Source organism: Colletotrichum gloeosporioides (genome assembly GCF_011800055.1).
Source record: "Colletotrichum gloeosporioides strain Lc1 chromosome Unknown consensus_4, whole genome shotgun sequence".
In the NCBI taxonomy this organism is placed as follows: Eukaryota; Fungi; Ascomycota; class Sordariomycetes; order Glomerellales; family Glomerellaceae; genus Colletotrichum; species Colletotrichum gloeosporioides.
The window spans coordinates 1-22,100 of NW_025544649.1; the positions used below are offsets into that span (position 1 = coordinate 1).

At 53.1% G+C, this 22,100-nt stretch overlaps 8 protein-coding genes across 8 annotated transcripts; 5 read left to right on the forward strand and 3 right to left on the reverse strand.

The window, feature by feature from the left end:
* Window positions 1–4,179: 4,179 nt before the first annotated feature.
* GCG54_00002909 (1 3-beta-glucanosyltransferase gel2) lies at window positions 4,180–5,616 on the forward strand (the record flags this gene model as incomplete). Its single annotated transcript, XM_045402990.1, has 1 exon — window positions 4,180–5,616. A coding segment is annotated over one exon (1,437 nt), but the record flags the coding sequence as incomplete, so codon positions are not given.
* A 988-nt stretch (window positions 5,617–6,604) lies between these two features.
* Window positions 6,605–7,367, forward strand: GCG54_00002910 (Guanylate kinase; the record flags this gene model as incomplete). The annotated part of the gene is made up of 3 exons (XM_045402991.1): window positions 6,605–6,614; window positions 6,690–7,045; window positions 7,113–7,367. 3 exons carry the CDS (start codon window positions 6,605–6,607, stop codon window positions 7,365–7,367), a joined length of 621 nt encoding a protein of 206 aa, XP_045271118.1.
* Window positions 7,368–8,080: 713 nt separating this feature from the next.
* GCG54_00002911 (Septin-like spn2) lies at window positions 8,081–9,252 on the reverse strand (the record flags this gene model as incomplete). Its single annotated transcript, XM_045402992.1, has 3 exons — window positions 8,081–8,410; window positions 8,462–9,024; window positions 9,138–9,252. 3 exons carry the CDS (start codon window positions 9,250–9,252, stop codon window positions 8,081–8,083), a joined length of 1,008 nt encoding a protein of 335 aa, XP_045271119.1.
* A 747-nt stretch (window positions 9,253–9,999) lies between these two features.
* On the forward strand, window positions 10,000–14,575 carry GCG54_00002912 (putative 54S ribosomal protein L32; the record flags this gene model as incomplete). Its single annotated transcript, XM_045402993.1, has 7 exons — window positions 10,000–10,348; window positions 11,136–11,542; window positions 11,598–11,675; window positions 12,554–12,817; window positions 13,495–13,531; window positions 13,608–14,153; window positions 14,205–14,575. 7 exons carry the CDS (start codon window positions 10,000–10,002, stop codon window positions 14,573–14,575), a joined length of 2,052 nt encoding a protein of 683 aa, XP_045271120.1.
* A 464-nt stretch (window positions 14,576–15,039) lies between these two features.
* Window positions 15,040–15,681, forward strand: GCG54_00002913 (uncharacterized protein; the record flags this gene model as incomplete). Its single annotated transcript, XM_045402994.1, has 2 exons — window positions 15,040–15,453; window positions 15,508–15,681. 2 exons carry the CDS (start codon window positions 15,040–15,042, stop codon window positions 15,679–15,681), a joined length of 588 nt encoding a protein of 195 aa, XP_045271121.1.
* A 229-nt stretch (window positions 15,682–15,910) lies between these two features.
* On the reverse strand, window positions 15,911–17,064 carry GCG54_00002914 (Queuosine salvage protein; the record flags this gene model as incomplete). Its single annotated transcript, XM_045402995.1, has 2 exons — window positions 15,911–16,083; window positions 16,137–17,064. 2 exons carry the CDS (start codon window positions 17,062–17,064, stop codon window positions 15,911–15,913), a joined length of 1,101 nt encoding a protein of 366 aa, XP_045271122.1.
* A 984-nt stretch (window positions 17,065–18,048) lies between these two features.
* On the forward strand, window positions 18,049–20,481 carry GCG54_00002915 (Ubiquitin-activating enzyme E1-like; the record flags this gene model as incomplete). The annotated part of the gene is made up of 5 exons (XM_045402996.1): window positions 18,049–18,333; window positions 18,491–18,661; window positions 18,722–19,726; window positions 19,782–20,128; window positions 20,178–20,481. 5 exons carry the CDS (start codon window positions 18,049–18,051, stop codon window positions 20,479–20,481), a joined length of 2,112 nt encoding a protein of 703 aa, XP_045271123.1.
* Window positions 20,482–20,546: 65 nt separating this feature from the next.
* Window positions 20,547–21,831, reverse strand: GCG54_00002916 (3-oxoacyl-[acyl-carrier-protein] reductase; the record flags this gene model as incomplete). The annotated part of the gene is made up of 5 exons (XM_045402997.1): window positions 20,547–20,695; window positions 20,743–20,892; window positions 21,002–21,112; window positions 21,195–21,372; window positions 21,517–21,831. 5 exons carry the CDS (start codon window positions 21,829–21,831, stop codon window positions 20,547–20,549), a joined length of 903 nt encoding a protein of 300 aa, XP_045271124.1.
* Window positions 21,832–22,100: the final 269 nt, after the last annotated feature.

Below are 22,100 nucleotides of genomic sequence, written 5' to 3' on the forward strand. Positions count from 1 at the left end.
ATTATAAGTATATAAGTATATATATATATAAAGTGAAATAATTATTAAATTAATTTATAAATACCTCTAGTTTTTAAAGTATTAACTAGCTAATTCTATTCTAATATATCTTATTTAAAGTGTAGCTATATAGGCTTAGGTAATATAGTAACTATAGAAAGGGTAGGAAGAAGTTATAAATATATCTATAGATAAAATATATTAGTATAAGAAATAATTAAGAAATAAATCTAATACTTACTTAAAATCTCTTTATCCTCACTAAGGTTAGGGTAGTAATAAGTATACTAAACTTTATATATAAGATTAAATCCCTTAAGGGGGGGGTAGACTATAAATTGTAAGTTAGTAAAATATTAGCTAAGGATACTATTAGATTTACTTTATCCCTTATTATTCTATAATAAGTAACTATAGTACTACCTATCTATCTTAATACTAATATTAGCTTTTATAGTAATAAAGTTTAGCTATAAACTATTAGTAATATATTAAGGAAATAATTTAGAAATATTTCTACTTATTATATTATTCCTTAGAGTAGGGATATTAAGGATATAATAATCCTTAATAATAGCTTTTATCTTATAGGGGGTATTTAGTAGAGTATTAATATTAGTTATAAGTAGTTTTATATTATAATAGAAGTCTAAAATTACTAAAGTTAGTATATAATTAAAGTAGAAATAATTTAGGAAAGATATATTATTTATTTTATAATTAGTAGTACCTTTTAGGGTACTACTATAGGAAGGGGTAACTTTAATCTTATAATTATTAGTAATATACTTCTTAAGAGTACTAAGAGAAGATTATTTATACTTCTAAAAATTATTAGATAAAAATACTAAATATAAGGGAATTATTTTATATAATATAGTAGAGACCTTTAGTATTAAGGTTATAGTAATAATAGAATAGCTTTCTAGTAATAATAATAATTTAACTTTACTATTTAAATTATTAGTTTAAATATATTAGAAATATTTCTTATAAGAGATATAATATTTTATTAATAGGTACTTATAAGATTAGTCTTAAAAGCTAGAAAGTATAATTAGTACTTACTATTTATACTATTAATATACTACTAAAATTACTTAGAATTTTAGTAGGTAGAAGGTATTATAATAAGAAATAGTTAAGAAATATTTCTAATATTATAAGAGTTATATTAAGTATTAAAGTTAGTTATTTTATAAAGATTTATAGTAATAATAGGGGAAATACTAAATAGGAGATATATTATAAAAGTAGATTATTTCTAGGATTTAACTAATAAGTATAATAGCTAATCTTAGATTATTTCTAGTTAGTTTAGGGAGGATTTTCTAAATATTTCTAGCTAAGTACTAGAGCTAATTTTTTTAATTAGCTATTTAAGCGAGATCTACTAGTTTTGGACTTAACCTCTGCGCTGCCCCACGCACGGACCTTTGGACTCACATGGGGTGTGTGATTCTAACCTTATGTATAGACTCAAGTCTTCCGCGTTTTCCAGACCATCAGTGGCTCAAGGCTTGCGCTAGTACCTGACAGCACGGTGAGCTGAGAAGGGGTTGAAGACCATCGGCGGCGTTTGATTTGCGCCCTGGATTTGTGTTCTCTTTGCGGCTCGGTCCAGCAACCGGCGTGGCTTCCTCGAGCTTGTGAAGTCGACCATACCGCTTTCTGGGCATCATCGACTTCGGAGGCTTAATCATCTCCACTTAAATCAGCCCGAAAGCCAGTTAGGCCGGTTGAGGGTGGTTCACGTGGTTCAAAGTGCAAGAACAAAGGGCTGGACTCAGCAACGAGCCCAGCAACAGTCTTTTGGCTCAGAGTCCAAACTATCTTGGAAGAGAGTTGCGAAGACAGCGGGTTGCCCGAGGGGCATGGCCCAGGACGAGTTGACAAAGAGGGTCTTCGCAGGCGGACCCTGGCTATAGGGAGGGACATGACACCATTTCGAGGTGAGATTATCGGATTTTTTGTGCGCTGCGGTCGGCATGGGCAGCGTTGGTGGGCTGGAGACTTTGCGACTGCGGTTGTGTCGTTCGTCTGTGCCGTCAATCACTCCGACTTGTTCACTCGCACCCCGGTCTCGCTAGCCTGGCGCATTGTCCTGTAAAGCTTGTCTATAGTGTCTCAAGGTGTTTCGCAAGGAGAAAGGGGTAATTCTTCTGTTGGCTGTGACGTCTTGCTGCGACCAGAGAGATCATTCAACGGCTTGGACTCTGAGGGCGTAAAAAAGAAATCAGTTTTCAAAAACAGACAAACAAAACAGAACCAACCAACGGACAGACCTTGAAAAGAGAATGTCGTCCGTTCAGAGGATTAAGGCACAAGGCTAGGGGAAACGGGCCTGCATGCTAGACCTGCAGATAAACGAGGGGCCACAATGGAGAACGGCGGCGAGAGAGATTAGTCGGACCGGGGTGAGGTAATTAGACATGTAGCCAAGCTTTGAAGGACCTGCAGGACGACTAGTCAGCACCCATCACCCTCAAGTCAGAGAGATGTGAGAAGCCAGCGCGGGGCAGGCCGTTGCCCGAGCCATCCCATACTGTCAGGCAAAAGTCCCCTTTCCCGTTTCTCTCTGCCTGTGACGGTGCGCGAAAAGAAGCAACAGCGAAGCGAGAAGCGAAAGTAGCGGGATAATGCAGTGGGAAAGCCAAGAGGCCCCTCCGGTCTTCTACCCTTTGAGCCCAGCCACATCCAATTTGTGCTACGGGCCCCAAGCCTCAACCCTGTAGGCCGGTATCCCCTCAAACCCTCAAAGGGCCTTGCGTCAGAAATCGAGATCCCGGGAGGCTGTGTCTGTGTCTGTGTCGTTCGCGAAGGAGGTCTCTGTTTGCGAAGGAGGGGCAGCGCTGGAGTTGAGGAAACGGAGCGGCATCCGGCAAAAAAGGTAAAGAGACTTCGAGGCAGTGGTGACGCGCTCCGGGAGCGACGGCGAACCTGGCTACGGATAGATCCAAGGCCAGGAAGGGTCGGCAGCAGGGGAAGGACCGACGTGAGGTGGTGCTATGGTACTAGGTAGAGGGGGTTTGGAGGAAAGTAGCTGCGAGCTGGAAACCAATTCGACTTTCTCTTGGCACCGGCTGTCCAAAGGGGCGGCGGTGCAGCGGCGGCCAATAGCTGGCTTTCAAGAGTTGAGACGACTGGGCTGATGAGGGCGGCAAGTGCTCGGTGCGGTGAGGGAAAGAAAGAAAAAGTCGCCGCCGCACAGGGCCCGACGTCGAGAAGAAGGTTGATTCGCCGTGGTAGTCGGATGTATCCAATCTGTTAGGGAAGGCACAAACCACGGACTGGAGATGATGTGTGTGACGCTAAGCCGAGATGAGACAAATCCAGTGAGCATCGTATCCAGCAGGCGGGAGCCCAGGAGGAGGGGAGGAGCCTTGCACTTGCCTTTTCCATTTTTAATTTACATGTCACGATTCGGCCTATTCTTGTTGGCGCCGTTTCCCCTTCCTCTTCTTTTTCTACGAACTCCCCCTCCTACTCCTGCCTGGGTTCTTCTTCCCGTCTCTCTCACACCTTACCTTAATTCATACCACTCGCTGACAGACAGTGTCACTCGCCCGACCGCGTCGCGCCTGTGCCTGTGCCTCTTGCCTGCTTCTCGTATCCAAACCACGCCTACCTACTTTACGGAAGGTGCGAATACTGATCGAGAACACCGATTATCCCGGCTTTCACCACCATACTTCTCTTCTTGTCACTCTCTCACCACGCCAACAAAAGTGTCTCACTTCTCGCCTTTGGCTTACCCCAATAACCCACCTTCATCTTCACGTCACTCCTTGGATTCGCACTAGCGAACTATACGAATATCGCCGTACGATACGACTTCTACGACAGAGTCTAATATCCCGATCCCCTTCAGCAAACAACAGAACAACGTCGCATTAACCCTGCGCATATTGCAACCATGCTTGTGAGTAAAAATCCGACCTCTCTGACGCCTTTCCCTCTCCATTGGCTCGGTTGGCGCACCCGAGGAGTTTGTCTCTTGTCGCAGCCCTCCATCGCGGCGACGATCAGGGCGCAAAAGACACAGCCAACGCCTGTCGTGCACAACCAACCCCATTGATGGGATCTTGCAACCTGCAAACGCCTCCTCGTCGACCCCCCCTCCACCAACCCGCCCTACGTCGACCTGCAGAACGCCCAACTCTAACATGACTTTCATAGGTTCACTCTGCTCTCATCGCACTTAGTGCGACCCTGGCTGCTGCCGTCAAGCCCCTCACCGTCAAGGGCAATGCCTTCGTCACCGAGGGCGGCGAGAAGTTCCAGATCGTTGGTCTCGACTACCAGATTGGCGGCAGCGCTGGCTACGATCCCAAGCACAACAAGGATCCCCTCAGCGACGCTGATGTCTGCATGCGCGATGCTGCCCTCCTCCAGCGTCTTGGTGCCAACACCATCCGTGTCTACAACTTGGACCCCAACCTGAACCACGATGCTTGCGCCTCCATCTTCAACGCCGCTGGCATGTACATGGTCCTCGACGTCAACTCTCCCCTGGTTGGCGAGAGTATCTCCAGCTTCGAGCCCTGGACCAGCTACTACGCCGCTTACATGAACCGCACCTTCGCCATCGTCGAGGCTTTCAAGAACTACCCCAACACCCTGGCCTTCTTCTCCGGCAACGAGGTTATGAACAACGTTGAGACCGCCAGGGATGTCCCCCCTTACCTGCGCGCCATCACCCGTGACTTGAAGAACTACATCTCCAAGCACTCCGACCGCAAGATTCCCGTCGGTTACTCCGCTGCTGACGTTCGCTCCATTCTCGTCGACTCCTTCAACTACCTGACTTGCGCCGAGAACGGTGACGCCAACGACCCCAGCAAGGCCGACCTTTTCGGTCTCAACTCCTACTCCTGGTGCGGTGAATCCAGCTTCAAGACGTCCACCTATGACCAGCTCGTTGCCGACCTGAAGGATACCTCTGTGCCCGTCTTCTTCTCTGAGTTTGGCTGCAACAAGGTTACCCCTCGCGTCTTCACCGAGATTCAGTCCATCTACGGCTCTGACATGAACTCCGTCTTCTCCGGTGGTCTCGTCTACGAGTACAGCCAGGAGGACAACAACTACGGTATTGTCAAGGTCAACGCCGACAAGTCTGTCAAGCTTCTCGTCGACTACGACAACCTGGCCACTCAGTACAAGAAGGTCGACTTCAAGACCCTCCAGGCTACCAAGGCTTCCTCTTCCTCGCCCAAGGCTCCCAAGTGCGACTCTTCTCTGATCACCGAGAAGGGCTTCAACAACAACTTTACCCTGCCTGCCGTCCCCCCTGGCGGTCAGGATCTGATCGACAACGGCATCAGCCCCAAGCCTTCCGGCAAGATCATCACCATCTCTGACTGGTCCGTCAAGTACAAGGTCTACGCCTCCGACGGCACCACCGAGCTCACCAACCTCGCTGTCTCCCCTCTGTCTGGCGATGACTCCAACACACCCGGTACCAACACCGCCGGCGGAACCCAGGCCGCCACTGGCACTGGTGCCGCTGCTACCAGCACCCCAACCTCTACTGGCGGCGCTACCAGCGCTGGAATTTCCTTGCGTCCTGAGGTCATGGCCTTGGCTGCCCCTCTTCTTGCTCTTCTTTTCTTGTAAAGTTTTCATGAGTACAGGATTTGGTACTTGGCTTAATAGTCAGCTTGGAGGTTATGAATTGGTTTCTTTCTGGCGACATAGATTCCCCGCGGTTTGTGTATAAACCTGAATAGATGCGAATGCGTCATTGATAACATTGTCTGCTGTTACCCTTGCTGTGACGTGAGTTTAATGTGTCAGGGCCAACAGCTGCGAAGTAACTCGAGCCATTCCGCATTTGCATATTAGTCGGCAGACAACTCGGTAGAGTTGCCAGTCGTAGACGATGTGCGCAGACCCTGTCTATCCCGTAAGGCTGAGTTTTCGCAAAATGAGAGGTGATTTATGGGGAAAACCTTCAGCCCGATATCTTCACTGCATTTTAAGCCCACCGCAAGCGCATATCAACTTTCCCAAGGGAAGAGACCTCTTACTTACTGTCCCACAGCGTTAGTGGACTTTGAGGCGGGCATTTAAGCGGTTTGACATTTTGTTCTCCATGGCCTGGTGCATGGAGGATACCAAGTTAGAGTAGGTTGCATCTTGAATAGCCACACTATTCTCAATATCAGATGCGTAACTAAGATAGTCTCAACCACGCTCAACTAACCGTAGGGGTTCATCCCTCAACGGCTTTCACTCACCGCCCGCTGACTCAACGTCCCGAGTCTTCAGCGGCACCTAATTTCTGCCGGCGTTAAGGCCAAGCTAGAGTCAGACCCCCACCAGCGATGGGGGTACAGTACCTCCCAATGGGTAGTATCAGGTACTCGACCCCAAGGGATGGATGGGCGACGTGACTCCCGCTCTTTGTGCGACTGACCGCCCGCCCGCACCGCCCCTCCGTCCCCGAATCCGTGGACCTGACTTTCGAAACTCCAAGGCCTCCTCCCCCTCCATCGCCTACATCTCCGTCTCCCCTATGCTGCCCCGCCTCCGACCGGTCGCCCGCGCAATCCCACGTCAACCTCCCGTTCCCAGCTTCTCGAGAAGACATTACATAGGCACAATGGCTCCCGGTACGTCGAGTGCACCATCGCAATCCACAGCCCTGCCGCCCTCCTCCCTGACCGCCGCACCGGGTGCGGAAACAGACGAGAAAAGAAGACTAACACTCTCGAAAACACTAGTCCTTCCCTCCGACCGCCGTCCCCTCGTCATCTCCGGCCCCTCGGGCGTCGGTAAGGGGACCCTCTACAAGCGCCTCTTCGAGAGCCACCCGGACACCTTCGCCCTCTCCGTCTCGCACACCACCCGCGCCCCGCGCCCGGGCGAGGCCGACGGCGTCGACTACCACTTCGTCACCCGCGAGGCCTTTGCCGACCTGGTCTCCAAGGACGGCTTCGTCGAGCACGCCACCTTTGGCAGCAACTCGTACGGCACCTCCAAGGCCACTATCGAGGAGCAGTCCGCCAAGGGGAAGGTCGTCGTGCTCGACATTGAGATGGAGGTACGTATGCAGACAGCACAGCTCGCCCCCCCTGGGGAGGCCACGCTGACAGGAGTATCACACATAGGGCGTCAAGCAGATCAAGAACAGCTCCATCTCCGCGCGCTACGTCTTCATCGCCCCGCCCTCCGAGGAGGAGCTCGAGAAGCGCCTCCGCGGCCGCGGGACCGAGAAAGAGGAGAGCATCCAGAAGCGTCTGGCCCAGGCCAAGGTCGAGCTCGAGTTCGCCAAGACGCCTGGCGTTCACGACATCACCATCATCAATGACGACCTCGACAAGGCTTACAAGCAGCTCGAGGACTTTGTTTACAAGTCTTCTTGAAAGGGGCGAAAACTACAAAACTACAAACCGGGCTAGGAGCGGAATCGGACGGGTATATACCGAGGCGTTGGGACTGAATACGAAATTCAGGAAAGAAGAACTATGGGCTTCTTCGACATAGCATGGCGGTCTTTTGTGTGTGCATTTTAGACTAAAAGCATTCTTATAGAGCCAAGATAGGCAATATGTACTGGTCCATTTTGAGGTCACAAATCACGTTGCTTGAGGGATCATAAGCCATGTCAGGTGTATTCTCCATGAGGTATCGAAACGAACTCTCTATTAGAGTACGATTGGATTAAAACGTAAGAAAGTGTGAAGTTGAGCAAAGTGCTGCTAAAAGTCGAAGTAAGAAAACAGAAAGTTGCGTCCAGTTGTAAGATGGAAAGGGGGGAATAATGGACTATTTCGCCAGCACAAGTACTTAAACAACGACCACAGGGCCAGAGGGGGTATGACCTATATCCGCGCGCAACGCCGGCATCTTCATTCCACACATGCAAACTTCTCCCATGTCTTCCGGCGGAGAAAGCTGCTGCTGCCTCTTCCCTGAGAATTATCGGTCGATGCAGCCTCCGCTTGCTGCCGGGGCCGTGCCGTGCCTTTTATCTGCGCATAACACCATGAGTTTGAAAAGTCGTCAGAAAATCCGGCCGCCCAAGAATATCACTGCCTGCTGGCTCCTCGAGTGCGCGGGTGGGGATGTTCATCAACTAGTATCCGTTCATGGTCATTCGTTGCGAGCTCCGGCTGATTTCCCGGTCGGCGGCAGGGCTGATGGGTCTGCTGCCACCGCCGTGTGCGCTGCTCTCCTTCAAGGCCAGAAGCTGCTTGGCACGGAAAGTCTCGTAGTGGATCTGAGATGTGGTCTCAATGAGGTCCTGGAGATGGGTGCGGAGCAGGAAGTTTCTCAGGTAAGTGAACTCGCAGTGGTTCTCGTCCTCGACGTTGATCACACCCCAGCGGTTCTGGCGGCCACGGACCTGCTTGCCGTTGACGATGATGGACTTTTCGGAGCCAACAACAGCAAAGGGGACGAGGTCCTACAAGTGTGTTAGCAAACGGAATACTGGGTCTTTGGAAAGATTTCCCACCTTGATCTGGGTGTTGAGACCGCGCTCCTCCTCATCAAACTCATCGTTGTCGTAGGGGTACATCTTGAGGTTGTGGAAAGCGAACTCCTCCTTGATGCGCTCCTTGAACTCCTGGCGCTCCTCGAGGGTGAGAGTGTCGGACTTGGCAATAACGGGAACGACGTTGACGACATCGGAGAGCTTCTTCAGGACGACGATATCAATGGGCTTCAGGGAGTGGCCTGAGGGCTGGATGAAGAAGAGGCAGCAGTGGATGCGGGTATCCTGGATGTAGCGCTCACGCTGGGCGGTGAGCTCTTTGCGCAAGTACGCGGAGTGTTGATCCTTGATGTACTTGACAATGGGGTCCCAGCAGCGGTCGTTGTTGACCAGGTCTCCGTAACCGGGGGTGTCGACAATGTTGAGGCGCAGACGGACGCCGTTCTCCTCGATCATGTGAGACACGGCCTGGATCTCGGTGGTGGAGCGGACGGGCTCATCGGGCATCATGCGACCCTTGGAGTCGATGAGGTGGGAGGCGAAGATGGTGTTGATCAGGGTGGACTTGCCCAAACCTGTCTGGCCTGTAATGTGGAGCGTCAGTCGACTGCACCTGTGGTGGACGCGACATCGCGAGGCACGCCAGCCCACCGATCGGTAGAGGGCAGCGCGGGGACAATTGCACAGAGGAACTCACCGACGCAGATGACATTGAACTGGAAGCCACGCTTCAACAGCTTCTTCTCGATCTGGGACGTGATGCTGTCGAAACCGACGTGGGACTGAGGGTAGATGGTCTGGGGCTGCGCCATCGTGTCTGCTTTTCCCGTGGGGAGCGAAAGTGGTACGAAAAGGTAAGGAGTGAAGCTGAGATACGTTTCTGTATTCCAAGAAAAGTATTCGTCTCGAATTGGGGGCCGAGTCGAGGGTCGGAATGGCAGTGGGCAGGGAGAGGGAAGAAAGAGATCACGAGGTTGCGGTTGGAGAAGGACTCAGGACGATTCGAAGGAGAACAAGCCGGTGAAGGGCAAAAGGGTAGCGTAATTTCTCTGTGCTGGCACTTGGAGGTGCTTTGCTACCCGTCCCCCCGTGTCTCTCAGTCAGGCACTGGCCGTTGGCTGCAGCTAATAGGTTGTTCCTTCCACCTCCAGCAAACAATAATTTCCCTGCAGGGAGTGTCTACAGGGGTTGGAGGGAAAGGGGGAAAGGGGTCCTCGCCGCGTTGATTGGTTGAGAGGCGTCCGTGCGTGGCGGGAGCTGTGATTGGTTGGGGAATCTCAATTGACAGCTCCCCCGGTCGCACGTCTTTTTTTTCCCGGCTTGGACGACGGAGCGAAGCCTCAGATCGTGAAGTGGTGACACTATTGCGCTCGCTACTGCCCTGCTGCCGCGACACCAACAACACCGACCGCCGCTCAAGGCTCAGCAGTACTTTCCCGTTGGAGCGGACGATCGAACATCGAGTATCTGGTTGTTCTTCTCTGCAACAGGCCACCGAAGCGACTGCCATTTCCGAACACCTTCGCCTGCGAAACGAATTCGAACCGCACGATATCGAAATGGCCGCCATTGCGATGACCGCGCAGCCCCTGCGCATTCTTCCCCAGATCTCCGCGCCAGCCTTCTCCAGGTCAGCAAGGATATTCTCTCTCTACACCCGCCAGCTCGTCCAGCCCATGTTCCCGACGCTCGCCGCCCTCCCCGCAATCAACCTCAACATCCCCGCATGGCTCGGCGGCATCTGGGAGTCCGTACTCCGGGCAGTACCGAAGAAGAAGACCTCTCACTCCAAGAAGAGGCACAGGCAGATGGCTGGAAAGGCGCTGCAGGATGTGAAGTCTTTGTGCAAGTGCCCTGGATGCGGACAGGTTAAGAGGCAGCACGTCTTATGCCCCACCTGTACGAGATGTGAGTTGCCAAATTGAGACCTCTCTGGAGGTGTCTTTACTGACATTTGCTGGTATAGCGATCCAAAACCAGTGGAAGGACTTTGAAGCGGGAAAGTACTTCTGAGTTGCCAAAGGGCCGTGTAACTTTTTAAAAGACGTGTATATTCAAGTGTACGACTGGTAGCACCATGCGGCGTTCGGGACAATCCATCACCTTAAGACGATACATCAGAATCGCAGTGACTGCCTGGCGACTTGCCAACTTGTTGCAGAACATCTCTCGGCTGGTCTCCGATTGAGCCGGCTTTCTGAGGCCCCATCACCTTGTCGAGACCATGAACCCCGAACTCTCACATCACAAGGAGGGTACTTCACGCTGAAACGACTGAGACGACATCATCAAAGGACTTTTGAGCCACGGTGGACCGTCTTCGGGTCATCCAAGGCAACAAACAGGCGTCTGTTACCTCGAGGGTGTCCCGTCATTTCCAATAAGCCGACTTGAAGGAAAATATGCAAGACACGTCTTTGTCCGACCAACAATGCTTTGGTCGACAAAACAGTCTTTGAGATGCTGGAAACAATGCAACAATTTCTCACAAAGGCATTGTACAAGTGAGAAACTATGCTGTCCTGGATATAAGATTATTGACTTGGTCGACTCCCGATGTGAACAGGAAGTTCAACGGCAGTATCGAGTATCAATACACACACCTTCTTTGCCAAACCCACACCTTAGACAATACAGTTGTACACCATGTCGACTGCTCAAAGTGCGACGAAGTATTCATGTGCCGGTTTGGTAGACCTCCCGGTTGAGATTATTCTCCAAATCGTCACTTACGTCAGCCCTCCCAGTAAGTCGCTTCTGCGGTTGCCTTTTGGCTACACACTCCACAGGACAAATCTTCGAGACGGCATTCGAGACCTCAAAAACCTGACGCTATCATGCACGAGGCTATACGACATGCTCCAGCCGACCTTGTACACCCAAAGTGGTCAAGATGACTGGTACGCTCTTCGTTGGGGCGCTTTCCACGGCCTAACCCGGACGATGGAGGACGCTTTCCTGGCCGGAGCACCGTTAAACTGGGTGTACGATGATGCCGACGACTATCATGCCAACAGCTACTGTCGATGTGGCCGCTTCGAAGGCGGCACTGCTTGGTCGAACAACTCCGTATGCTGCACGCTCTTCTATGAGAAAAAGCCCGTACGCAGCGCCAGGACGCCATTGCTGACTGCCATTCGCGGCGGGCATCCTGAAGCTGTCGAATGGCTTCTTTCAAAAGGAGCAGATGCTGCCTGGGCTGCCAGACCGGGACCCGGACTGGGAGAAATACTCTGTAAGTCTTGCTCTCGCAGAGTTGACTGTCCAAGTCTCTTGACTTGCGATGAGTGTGGGATTACCCCAATGCAGGGAGCGCTCGACTACTTTACTCACAGCTCGTTTGGGGGCTCCCTTTTGACGGAACATAATCGCGTCAAGGTTCTCAGGAGCCTCATCCAGCACGGCGCAAGCGTCAACCAGAAATTCGGATTCATACATTGCCCCAGCCAGGACCTTCACCTTCCTTCCTTGCCCGTACAACACTGGAACCCTCTCGGCCTCGCCCTGTGTACACAGACGGTAGGTCCAGCAACTGTGAAGTTTCTCATCGACAACCGGGCGCACTTTGAGATGGGGCCAGAGTCACTCCTGAATCCAGTACTGGCACACATGTCGCATTGCAGAGTTCCACGGCTCAACTGGAAGGTACCCGTTCAACTTCCCCTTTTCGAGTGCCATACGAAGGCCCGCGTTCTTCTTTCAAAGCATCATAGGCACGACAACTGCCATTGCATCCCAAGCTTTAACTCCCTGAACCCAGCCGACCCGGAATCCAGACTTGACTGTGACGAGATCCCATACGCTGGCTACAGAATCCGGGAAGTCTTCGACTTTTTGCACGAGCATAAACTGCCCATCCTCTCTTCCCACCTTGACACAGAGACATCTAAGAAAGTGCCTCCGGTGATCAAGGCCGTTCGAGGGCTAAACCCAGAATCAGTGCGCTTGATCGTCCAAGAGGGCGCGGACCCGAATGCTCGCTGTTGGCTAGGACCAATTCCCCAAGGCTTTAGATCCGACAGAAGATTGGATGGGCACCTTCCACTGACCTATGCATGTTCCATGATCGATGATGAGGACGGCCTATACGAAATCGTCCTGGAACTGCTCAAGGGGGGCGCCAGCCCGATGCTGAGAGATCTGCAGGGCCTCACGCCGCTACATGAGCTGTCGCGCAACACTTACGACGAAGCAACTGCAAGACTGCTAATCGATTTCGGGGCGAATGCCAATGGCCTTGACGCCAATGGATGGACTCCGTTACACCATATTTGTGCAACGCCACCGCCGCAGCATTCACCGTTTCGCGCCTTTGCGAGCGTTTGCGTTCGAAAGAGAACACCACTTGTCAAGCTTTTACTGCACAGAGGAGCCGACGTAGCAGCCAGAACCCGCCAGTATGGCCAGGAGCCGGGCAAAAACCCCTCTGAGCTAGCCTTGGCCAATAAATTGCCCTTTCCATGGGAGGATCTTCTGGAAGAGGCATGCAACCGCTCAGGGTCGAGTTTCCATCAAGGACTTGATATATATTAGTCGAGGACGTTAAGCTAGCTGAGTACTATCGGTAGCCTTAAAAGGTTCTGATTTTGGAGCAATTGTCGAGATTGTCGAAGTAGTCCTTCAATACTTCGTCAACTCCCCACCTGCTTAGGTATGTGACAAGAGAAGGACTGGATGGTTAATATGGTTTGCTACTTGCATGATTTTAATGGTAACTGGTTTTCGGAAGTTATCTCTTGATAATACGCAAAATGAAGAGAATATTCTTTGGGTGGTAACTCAATGGACATGAGGTTGTTGCGGTTGAGCATGCATGGGTCGTGGTGTTTGTTGGTGGCGCCCCTCAATTGCCCCTCCCTGCCAAAAAGCCCGCTGCAGGGGTCTTTCTTCGCAAATGTGTGATGTCAGCCCCCACCTTCCAGTTCACATCGCGGTCGCAACTTTCCCATACGCAACCGCGTACCCTCCACAGCGGCACAAGCTTCACATGGACTGGCAGCCATGGTAGGTGAAATCTGACCAAACATATGACATACTGGAGCTGACTGATATAGTCTAAACAATACCTGACCACACACACTGTGGACAATGGTACGACATCCGTGGAGCTTGAAGCTCCTCAGAGCTTCCACCTGTTCGTTAAGTAACCCAGCTTACACACTCTCAGCCCACGTAACCGACATCTTCGGGCTCGCTGCTACACCCCGAGCCGTTCTCTCGGCCAGCGGCTCTTCGACCCTTCGCGTCCACAACACCGCCGACCCTGCGATCCCCATCACACAGTCCATCAGCGGTGCCCACAAGCTCGGCTGTCATCACATCTGCACCTCGCGCGATGGCCGTGTAGCTGCCAGCGCGGGCTTTGCCGGCGAGCTGAAGGTCTGGGTCGTCGACAAGGACACGGGTGAGTGGAAGCTCCACTCGGACGTCACGGATCAGAACTCCAAGGCCGGCGAGACATGGGCCATCGCGCTCAGCGAAGACGGCAAGTTCCTAGCAGGCACAACATACGACGGCCGGATAAACGTGTGGGACATTGGCGAAGAGGGAACGCCCAAGATCCGGGAGTATGAGACGGGAAGCCCTGGCTCGGGCAGCTTCGGCATGTCGGTCGACTTGAGCAGAGACGGAAAGTTCACTGCGAGCGGACACCAGAACGGTTCCGTGTACCTCTTCAACAATGACACCGGTCGGCTTGCGTCCTCTCTGCCTGGTATGGACCTATACGTTCTCCTTCGAGACCTCCCCACTGACACTTGAACAGGATTGGCCAAGCCCGTTCGCGCGGTGGCATTCTCTCCAGGCAACACGAGACTGGCCGCCGCCGGCGACTCTTCCATCATTGCCATCTACGATCTCAAGCACGGCGAGCAAGTCGGTAACCTGACTGGCCATTCTTCGTGGATCACGTCCATTGACTGGAGCGACACCGGCGAATACCTTCTGAGCGGAGCGATGGACGGCAAGGTCAAGGTTTGGTCAGTCGAGCGCTATGCCTGCGTAGCTACGCACAGCGAGACGGATAAGGCACTGTGGTCTGTCAAGTGGCTTCCCAAGACCGGAAGGAGTGAGATGTTCTGCACTGCCGGAGCAAACAGGAGCATCTCGTTTTACAGAGAGGCCACTGGAGCGTAGAGGAGCAGTGGGACGATAAAAAAAGCTGGTGTGCATCTCAGATACCCCGGCAAGCTATGCAGTTTCTGCGATATATAGCGTTACATGGCAAAGACAGACAGACAATAGACATGCTGAAATGAAGACAGAGAGGACAGTGTCAATTACAGTGACAATTGCCTTTGAGCACCGTAGAAGGCATGGCGCGCACGTGCCTTCGTACCAGTCTCGCGTTGCCCCGCCAAAATTTAGGCCCCTGTCTCCTTCCCTCTTTCGTCATTCACTTTCACATCCGGATGAGATCAACGAGCGCATTGCGACGACTGCGATTGGTGACATTACTTGAAGCGATCTCTATCAGACTTACCATATATCTGTCTCTGCAACATTAAGAGCATCATTGCGACGAATACCCAACCTACCGCGCCCACACGACTTCGATAGCCACTCACTACCCCGGTCACCAGTGACAACCAACATCCACAATGCCCACAACTCGGAGATCAACAGGCGGCGCCCGAGCCCGACCCGGCCCGGCTCGGGGTCAGTCGACTATCAGCTTCTCTCACAAGGTCTCGAAGCCGGTCCCGAAGGATCTGAAGAAGGCGGCCGTCCTCGGCTCCGCTGTCGAGAGGGCCGAGCAGGCCAAGAAGGAGGAAGCTGCGCAGGTCGATGAGATCCAGGTTGACGAGCCCGAGACCAAGGAGGAAGAGGAAGTCAAGGAAGAGGTCCCCGAGAAGTCGGAGGCTGTCCTGCGCGCTGAGAAGATTAGCGATGCGCAGATCAACAAGTATTGGAAGTCGATCGAGGCTGAGCGCATTGCGCCCCGGGTTCACCAAAAGGACGTAACTTTGGCGGAGAAAGTGCTGCGGTACTTCGATGTCAGCTCGCAGTACGGTGTAAGTCATGTCTTGAGCTGGTGTGTTGGAGCGGGAACGCTGACAATTGTATAGCCCTGTATTGGTCTGCAGCGCATGAAGCGTTGGGAGCGGGCCGACAGGCTTGGCTTGAACCCGCCTATCGAGGTGCTCGCAGTTCTGCTGAAGGAGGAGAAGAAGGGTACGTCTAACATTGAGCGAGCTCATATGGATGAGCTCATGAACTCGACTGCCGTTGGATCTCTGTGAGCAAACGGGTGTCCAGGTCAGGAATGACCAATTATATTATTACGAAGCTACTGGCGTTTGGAGTTGAACTGGCTTGAGAACCGTCTCGCATCACGAGTATACGAGGCATGGGAATGAGAATTTGCTGTAGAATAGTCAAAGAAAATGTGCTCGGCACGAAAGTCAACATCCGTAATTAAACCTCCACTGAAGGTGCATAAGAAGTCTTCTCCGTATGGTCTGAAGCAGCTCAGTACCAAATGCTCCTCGTCCTGTGATGGTTCACCGTCTCGGTGCCGGCAGCCTCCAACTCTTTCATGGTATCATACAAAAAGAAATCAATCAAAATGGCGTTGACACTCGTACCGGGATGGTCCTTCTGGATCTCCCGCTTGATCAACTCGACACACCAGATACTGCATGCTATTCCAGAGTTAGCATCTGAGCCCTCGGGCTAGTAGCGTATTTCAACTCACCTCTCATTTGCAGCTCCCATCTCGCACCACTCTCCAAAACCCGCTTGGAGTTGATAGCCGTCGCCAGCGAGGGGCTATAGTATAGGCAGCCCATGGTGTTGAGGATTTGCGGGACGCGGTAGTCGGCAAACATGGTGATCTTGTCAATGTCCCGGAAGGCGCCAATGCCTTCACCGCCAAAGCAGGCCCAGATATCCGCTACGAGAATCTGAGCCCTCTTGAGGAATCGCACCGGCTTCCGGCGGCCCTCAAAGACGTGCTCATCACGGAAGCAGTCGAAATCGCGGGCGAGAAGGTTGACGAGCCTTGCCGCAGAGCCGTTGGCGGCCTCGATGAGTTTTGTGACGCTGCAGTTGTACCTCTCATACAAGACGGTGCCAGCCTCACGGAGGCAATTCAGGCGCTCCTCGAGCAGAGGCATCTCCTCCTCCGTCTTGGACCTGAACACGTGCCTCATGAGCTCCATGTTGCACTCGTCCTCGCTCTGCCAAAAGTCAGAGCTCGTGATGGGGATGCCCTCATCGAGAGCTCTCTGCAGCGAAGCGACCATGCTCCAGTAGCCAGTCCAAGTCTTGCCACGGTACTCGACGGCGAACCGCTCATCCTCTGGCTTCTCGGACCAGAAGCAGAAGTTGAGCAGGTCCATGGTGAAGATGAAGGCAGCGGTGCTGTCATCCTTGGTCTTGGGATGCAGCTCGTGCTCGGCCCAGGTGGACGTCGAGTACTGCTTCTGGTCCATCTGGGCGTAGATTGTGGCAGCAGCACGCTTGGTCGCCCTCATGTCAATACAGACGTCGATGGAGTTGTCGTAGACGTACTCGGCTCCCTCGAGGACGCCCGTCTCAGGCTCATCGTCGACGTTGAGCTTCTTCTGAAAGTGCTGGCGGAGGAGAGCCAAAAGCTCGGGGTCGGCCTCGTCGTCGGACATGGCTGCGATGTTTCTGCCCCTGGCTTGTCCCGGCGTGGCTGGTGCCTCTTGCAGATGCAGCTTCTCCTTTGACCCAAATGCGACTTGCCTTTTTCGTATGCTGCACGAATACGGCCGCCGTGGATGCTGCACCTGGGTGATCCTGATTCTGGGCGACGACTCTGCAATTCTTTCACTGAGGGGACGACGCAGGTTTGAACTTTGGCCTAGGCGGTAGAGGCAGAAAGCCCACGCCCCATACAGCTGCACTGACCCGTTTGTTTTTTGTTGGATCACCGCTCTATTGCAGGCGGCGATCATCCTAGGAGTGAGGGCCTTGGAGGGGTCTCGTACAATCCCATCGTCCAGTTATTTTCCAACACCGTATATTCGCTGCGCAGAATGGGAAACCCGCGCAATCGGCTGATTGCCATGTGAAAGGGGCTGTACATCAGCTTCCAAAGGCACTGCCAGGAACCGGTGGAGGCCTGACGAACGATCGGTGGTGGGCACCTAGGTAAGGCAAGGTGCCGTGTCAGGGCAGCCCTGGAGGCAGCAGTCCAGCGTTTCACAGTGGACAGAGGATGCACCAAGCCGCTGAGGTTACAGCGCTCGTCAGTGAGCTCACCTCAGAGTGCAAGCGACGACGCGGGAGGGATCCGCTTAATGTACTCATCCAGACCAATCGCAGCACGAGCGCGGTAATTCCCCAAGGAAGCTACAGCTCGAATCCCTGCACGATCTCGTCACCGGCTGCCGGTATTGGCTGGAACCTTGATCTGGGCGATCGTTCCTCCCGCTGACCTCTGGGAAAACCTCAACCTGCCTTCCTCTGTGCAGCCTTGCTTCGCACTGAAACCGCCCTCATCCCATCCCACCTAGCGCGGCTGCAAGCTTACACCCACCTTCGCGCTTGCTACCGCACCTCCGATCTCGTCCTTTTCTTCATCATCTCCATTAACTCTTTCCCGACCGAAAAACGACCAGCACCATCGCGCGGAAACGATGGATTCCAACACTGCAGCAGACGCAGCAGCTGCACCTGCGGCAACGACCGCGGAACCGACCGCGCCCCTCGCGACGGCCACGGCAACGGCGACAGCGACAGAGACGACCACCGCACCACAACCTCAAGAGCAGCAGCAGCCCGCACAACAGCAACAGCAGCCCGCCGCCGCACCTGTAGCGCGGCCTCCCGCGCAAACAGTTCAGAAACCGATTGCCGTTCCCCGGCGTGATAAGTTCTACCAGCAGTCGCTCGGCGGCTCGCTCAACGCAAACGTCAAGAAGGTACGTCGCGGCCCCGGCGCATCAGACCACGCGATCCTTCCTTCCATCACAACGCCCATCCCACGACTTCCAGTTTTGTCCCATAAACTTGCCGAATCATGCAAAAGTGCTGTCGGATGCAATTGAAGTGACAATTGAGCTAATCATGGCTACGCAGGCGCGCGTGTTGATGGTCGGAGCTGGTGGCATCGGATGCGAACTCCTCAAGAACCTCGTGCTCACCGGTTACGGCGAGATCCACGTTGTCGACCTGGACACCATCGACTTGAGCAATCTCAACCGTCAATTCCTCTTCAGACACGAGCACATCAAGAAGTCCAAGGCTTTGGTAGGTTTCCTGGCGTAGCACCCAAGTCTCAGGTGTGTCGCAGTGCTGACAGGTCGATAGGTTGCCAAAGATGCTGCGCAGGCCTTCAACCCCAAGGTCAAGATCGTCGCGCACCATGCGAACATCAAAGACTCGCAGTTCAACACCCGATGGTTCAAAGACTTCAATATCGTCTTCAATGCGCTCGACAATCTCGAGGCCAGACGGCACGTGAACAGGATGTGCTTGGCGGCGGATGTGCCCCTGATTGAGAGTGGTACCACAGGATTCAACGGCAATGTCCAGGTCATCAAGAAGGGTGTTACGGCATGCTACGATTGCACCCCAAAGGAGACGCCAAAGTCCTTCCCCGTCTGCACGATTCGAAGCACGCCAAGCCAGCCCATCCACTGCATCGTGTGGGGCAAGAGCTATCTTCTCAGCGAGATCTTTGGCGCCAGCGAGGACGAGTCCGCATTCGACAACTCAGCCGATGCCGACAACGCCAAGGAAATTGAGGAGCTGAAGAAGGAGGCCGCTGCCCTGCGCGCCATTCGCGACGCTTTGGGTACTGAGGCCTTCCCTCAACTTCTCTTCGACAAGGTCTACAATAGCGACATTGTGCGACTGGCATCGATGGAGGACATGTGGAAGTCGAGGAGAAAGCCTGAGCCGCTTGACTACAAGAAGTTGTTGGAGCAATCTACTGAAGCCTCGGGTGCGAAGGCGACGATCCTGCAGGAAGGCCAGAAGGTGTGGAGCTTGGAGGAGAACTTTGCCGTCTTCGTCGACAGCTTGGATCGTCTTAGCAAGCGTATGCAAGAGCTGAAGAAGGCGCACCAAAACGGAGGAGCCGAACCTCTGATCACCTTTGACAAGGATGACGAGGACACCTTGGATTTTGTGACAGCAAGTGCCAACATCCGCTCTTCCATTTTCGGCATCGAGCGCAAGTCTCGTTTCGACATCAAGCAAATGGCGGGCAATATCATCCCGGCGATTGCCACGACTAATGCCATCGTTGCTGGCCTGTGTGTCCTTCAGTCGTTTAAAGTCCTGAAGGGTGAATACACTAATACTAAGGAGGTAAAGTTTTGTCTTCTCCGGCGGTGATTGGAGTTGTGGTCTAATGTCTGTACAGGTGTTCATCTCCCCTCACAACCCTGCTCGTCTGCTCAATGCGACCAAGTACCGGGCCCCTAACCCGCAATGCCCAGTCTGCAGCGTTTACCAGACGACTGTCTCCGTCGACATGTCTAGAGCCACATTGAAGGACCTCGTTGAAGACTTTGTGCGCCTGGAGCTTGGATACGGCGACAAGGAGTTCGCCTTGAACAACGATGCTGGCCCCCTTTACGATCCTGATGAGACCGAAAACCTGTCCAAGAAGCTCAGCGAGCTTGGAATCACGGAAGACACCTTTCTTACTGTCATTGATGAGGATGACGATGAGCCCTTCGTCAACGTTGTCATCAGCATACAAGAATCGTGCGTCTCCCAAACACTTCTGCCTTGAATCTTAGCTAACCCCTTGCAGCAAGGAGCCTCTCGAGGATAAGCCCGTCAAGGGCATGACCGCGGATCAAAAACCTGAGATCCCTCGTAAGCCAAAGAAGGAGACACCTGCGCCGGCGGCGGCAGAGTCCAATGGTACAAGCCAGCAGAACGGCAAGCACTCGCTGGATGTCTCGGACGAATCGCCAAACCTCAAGCGGCCGCGACCCGACGATGGAGATGAACCGATCGAGGCTAAGAAAGCCAAGGTCGCAACGACTAGCAGCAGTGATGATGTGGTCCTCGTAGATGATTCTACGGGTGGAGCCATCGTCATTGACGACTGAGATTGCAAGGGTCTGTTGATTTGAAGCCAGGGGTGTCCCTCCACAACCTAGGGAGCTCTAGCTCGTCAGACTGCACTTAGCCCACCATCCAGGTTGAGGATGCAGTTATTGGCGTAGGTGTTTTGGGCCAGGAAGACGGCGGCGTCTGCTACCTCATCAGGTCTACCCAGCCGCCCAAGTGGGATTCGCTTTTCGAGGGGTTCTCTCGACATTGCTGTAATTTGTATATTAGCACCGTTCTGATCAGGAACATTGGCTTACTGGGGTCTCGGAAGCCTAGCTTGCGGATAAGAAATAGGGCGAGGACATGTTCCTTACAGGCAAGCATATTGGTTTCTATGTAGCCGGGAACTATGGCGTTGGTCCTGATTCGCAGTGGCCCCAGCTCAACGGAGAGAGCGTGGGTGAGACCTTTCGACAGATTAGATTTGGTCCACGACAAACGGGGCGAGGAGGCAACAGATAGACCTCTCGGAGACGTGCGATGAGGAACGAAGCCAAGGAGAAAAATAAAACATACCAATAATGCCAGCTTTCGACGCTGCGTACACGCTGGTGCCGGGACTGCCCTTTTCGGCGAGCAAGCTCGCAACATTGATAATGCATGCTAAAAGGCTCAGGAGCAAGTCAGCTGGGTTGCTCAGTGCTTTGCAAAGGCACCCTCTGTGCGGGTGCGATCGGATCGATTATGTGGCAAGTATGCCATGACTTACCATCCCTGTCTGCGCGCCTGCGCTTCATGCGCTGGGCCATGTACCTCGACATGAAGATGGTTCCCATGAGGTTGGTGTCAACGAGCTCGCTGGCGGCTTGGGGAGAGGTGTTCTGTAACAGCTGGAATTGCGCAATACCCGCGGCGTTGACAAGGACGTCTATCTGGCCCGTCCGTTTCTGTGGGCGACCCAGTTTCCTCTGTTAGTGAATGACGACACGTGAATGAGGCTGTCTAGCTAGCTAGTGAAGCAAGTGACATATATGGCTTCTGCCATGATGCATTGAAAGGAGAAAAATGAGAAAGAGAGGGGGAGGTCGAACCCAGATGTCGTCCAGGACGGCTTCATCGCGGCCATGGGCGGATACATCCATGACGGCGTACGAGTGCGTCGGGGGCTTCTCGTCCAGAGATGGACGGGTGTTGGTGTTGGATGCGGCAGTGAGGGGGGCGAGCCGGGTGTCCCGGAAGGGTGGGAGCTGGGAGCAGAGCTCGCGCAGCCTGTCTTCCTTGCGGCCGAGCAGGGTCACAAGGGCGCCCTCGGCGGCGAAGCGGGCGGCGATCGCGGCGCCGATGCCGCCGTATGCGCCGGTGATGAGGGCATGGCGAGCGCGGAGGGGGAGGAGGGCGCCGGACATTGCTGTTGGTGGGATGGGTGGATGCGTCAATGGTACGCGGCGCGTGAGTTTGCCGTTTGGGAGATTGAGGTTGCCCGTATACACGCAGTACTCGGGATGTTGGGGGTTACGGGTTGCGTGTGTGAATGAGTTGGTTTGGTTTGATGGATATGGAGACGTTTACGAAGACGGGGGTGAGCTCTCTGGGTTAGGCGGGACACGGCACTGGATGGAGGTGTGGGGTATGTGTCTGAGTCTAATTTTTGGGTGTTGATGTTGGTGGGGTGTGT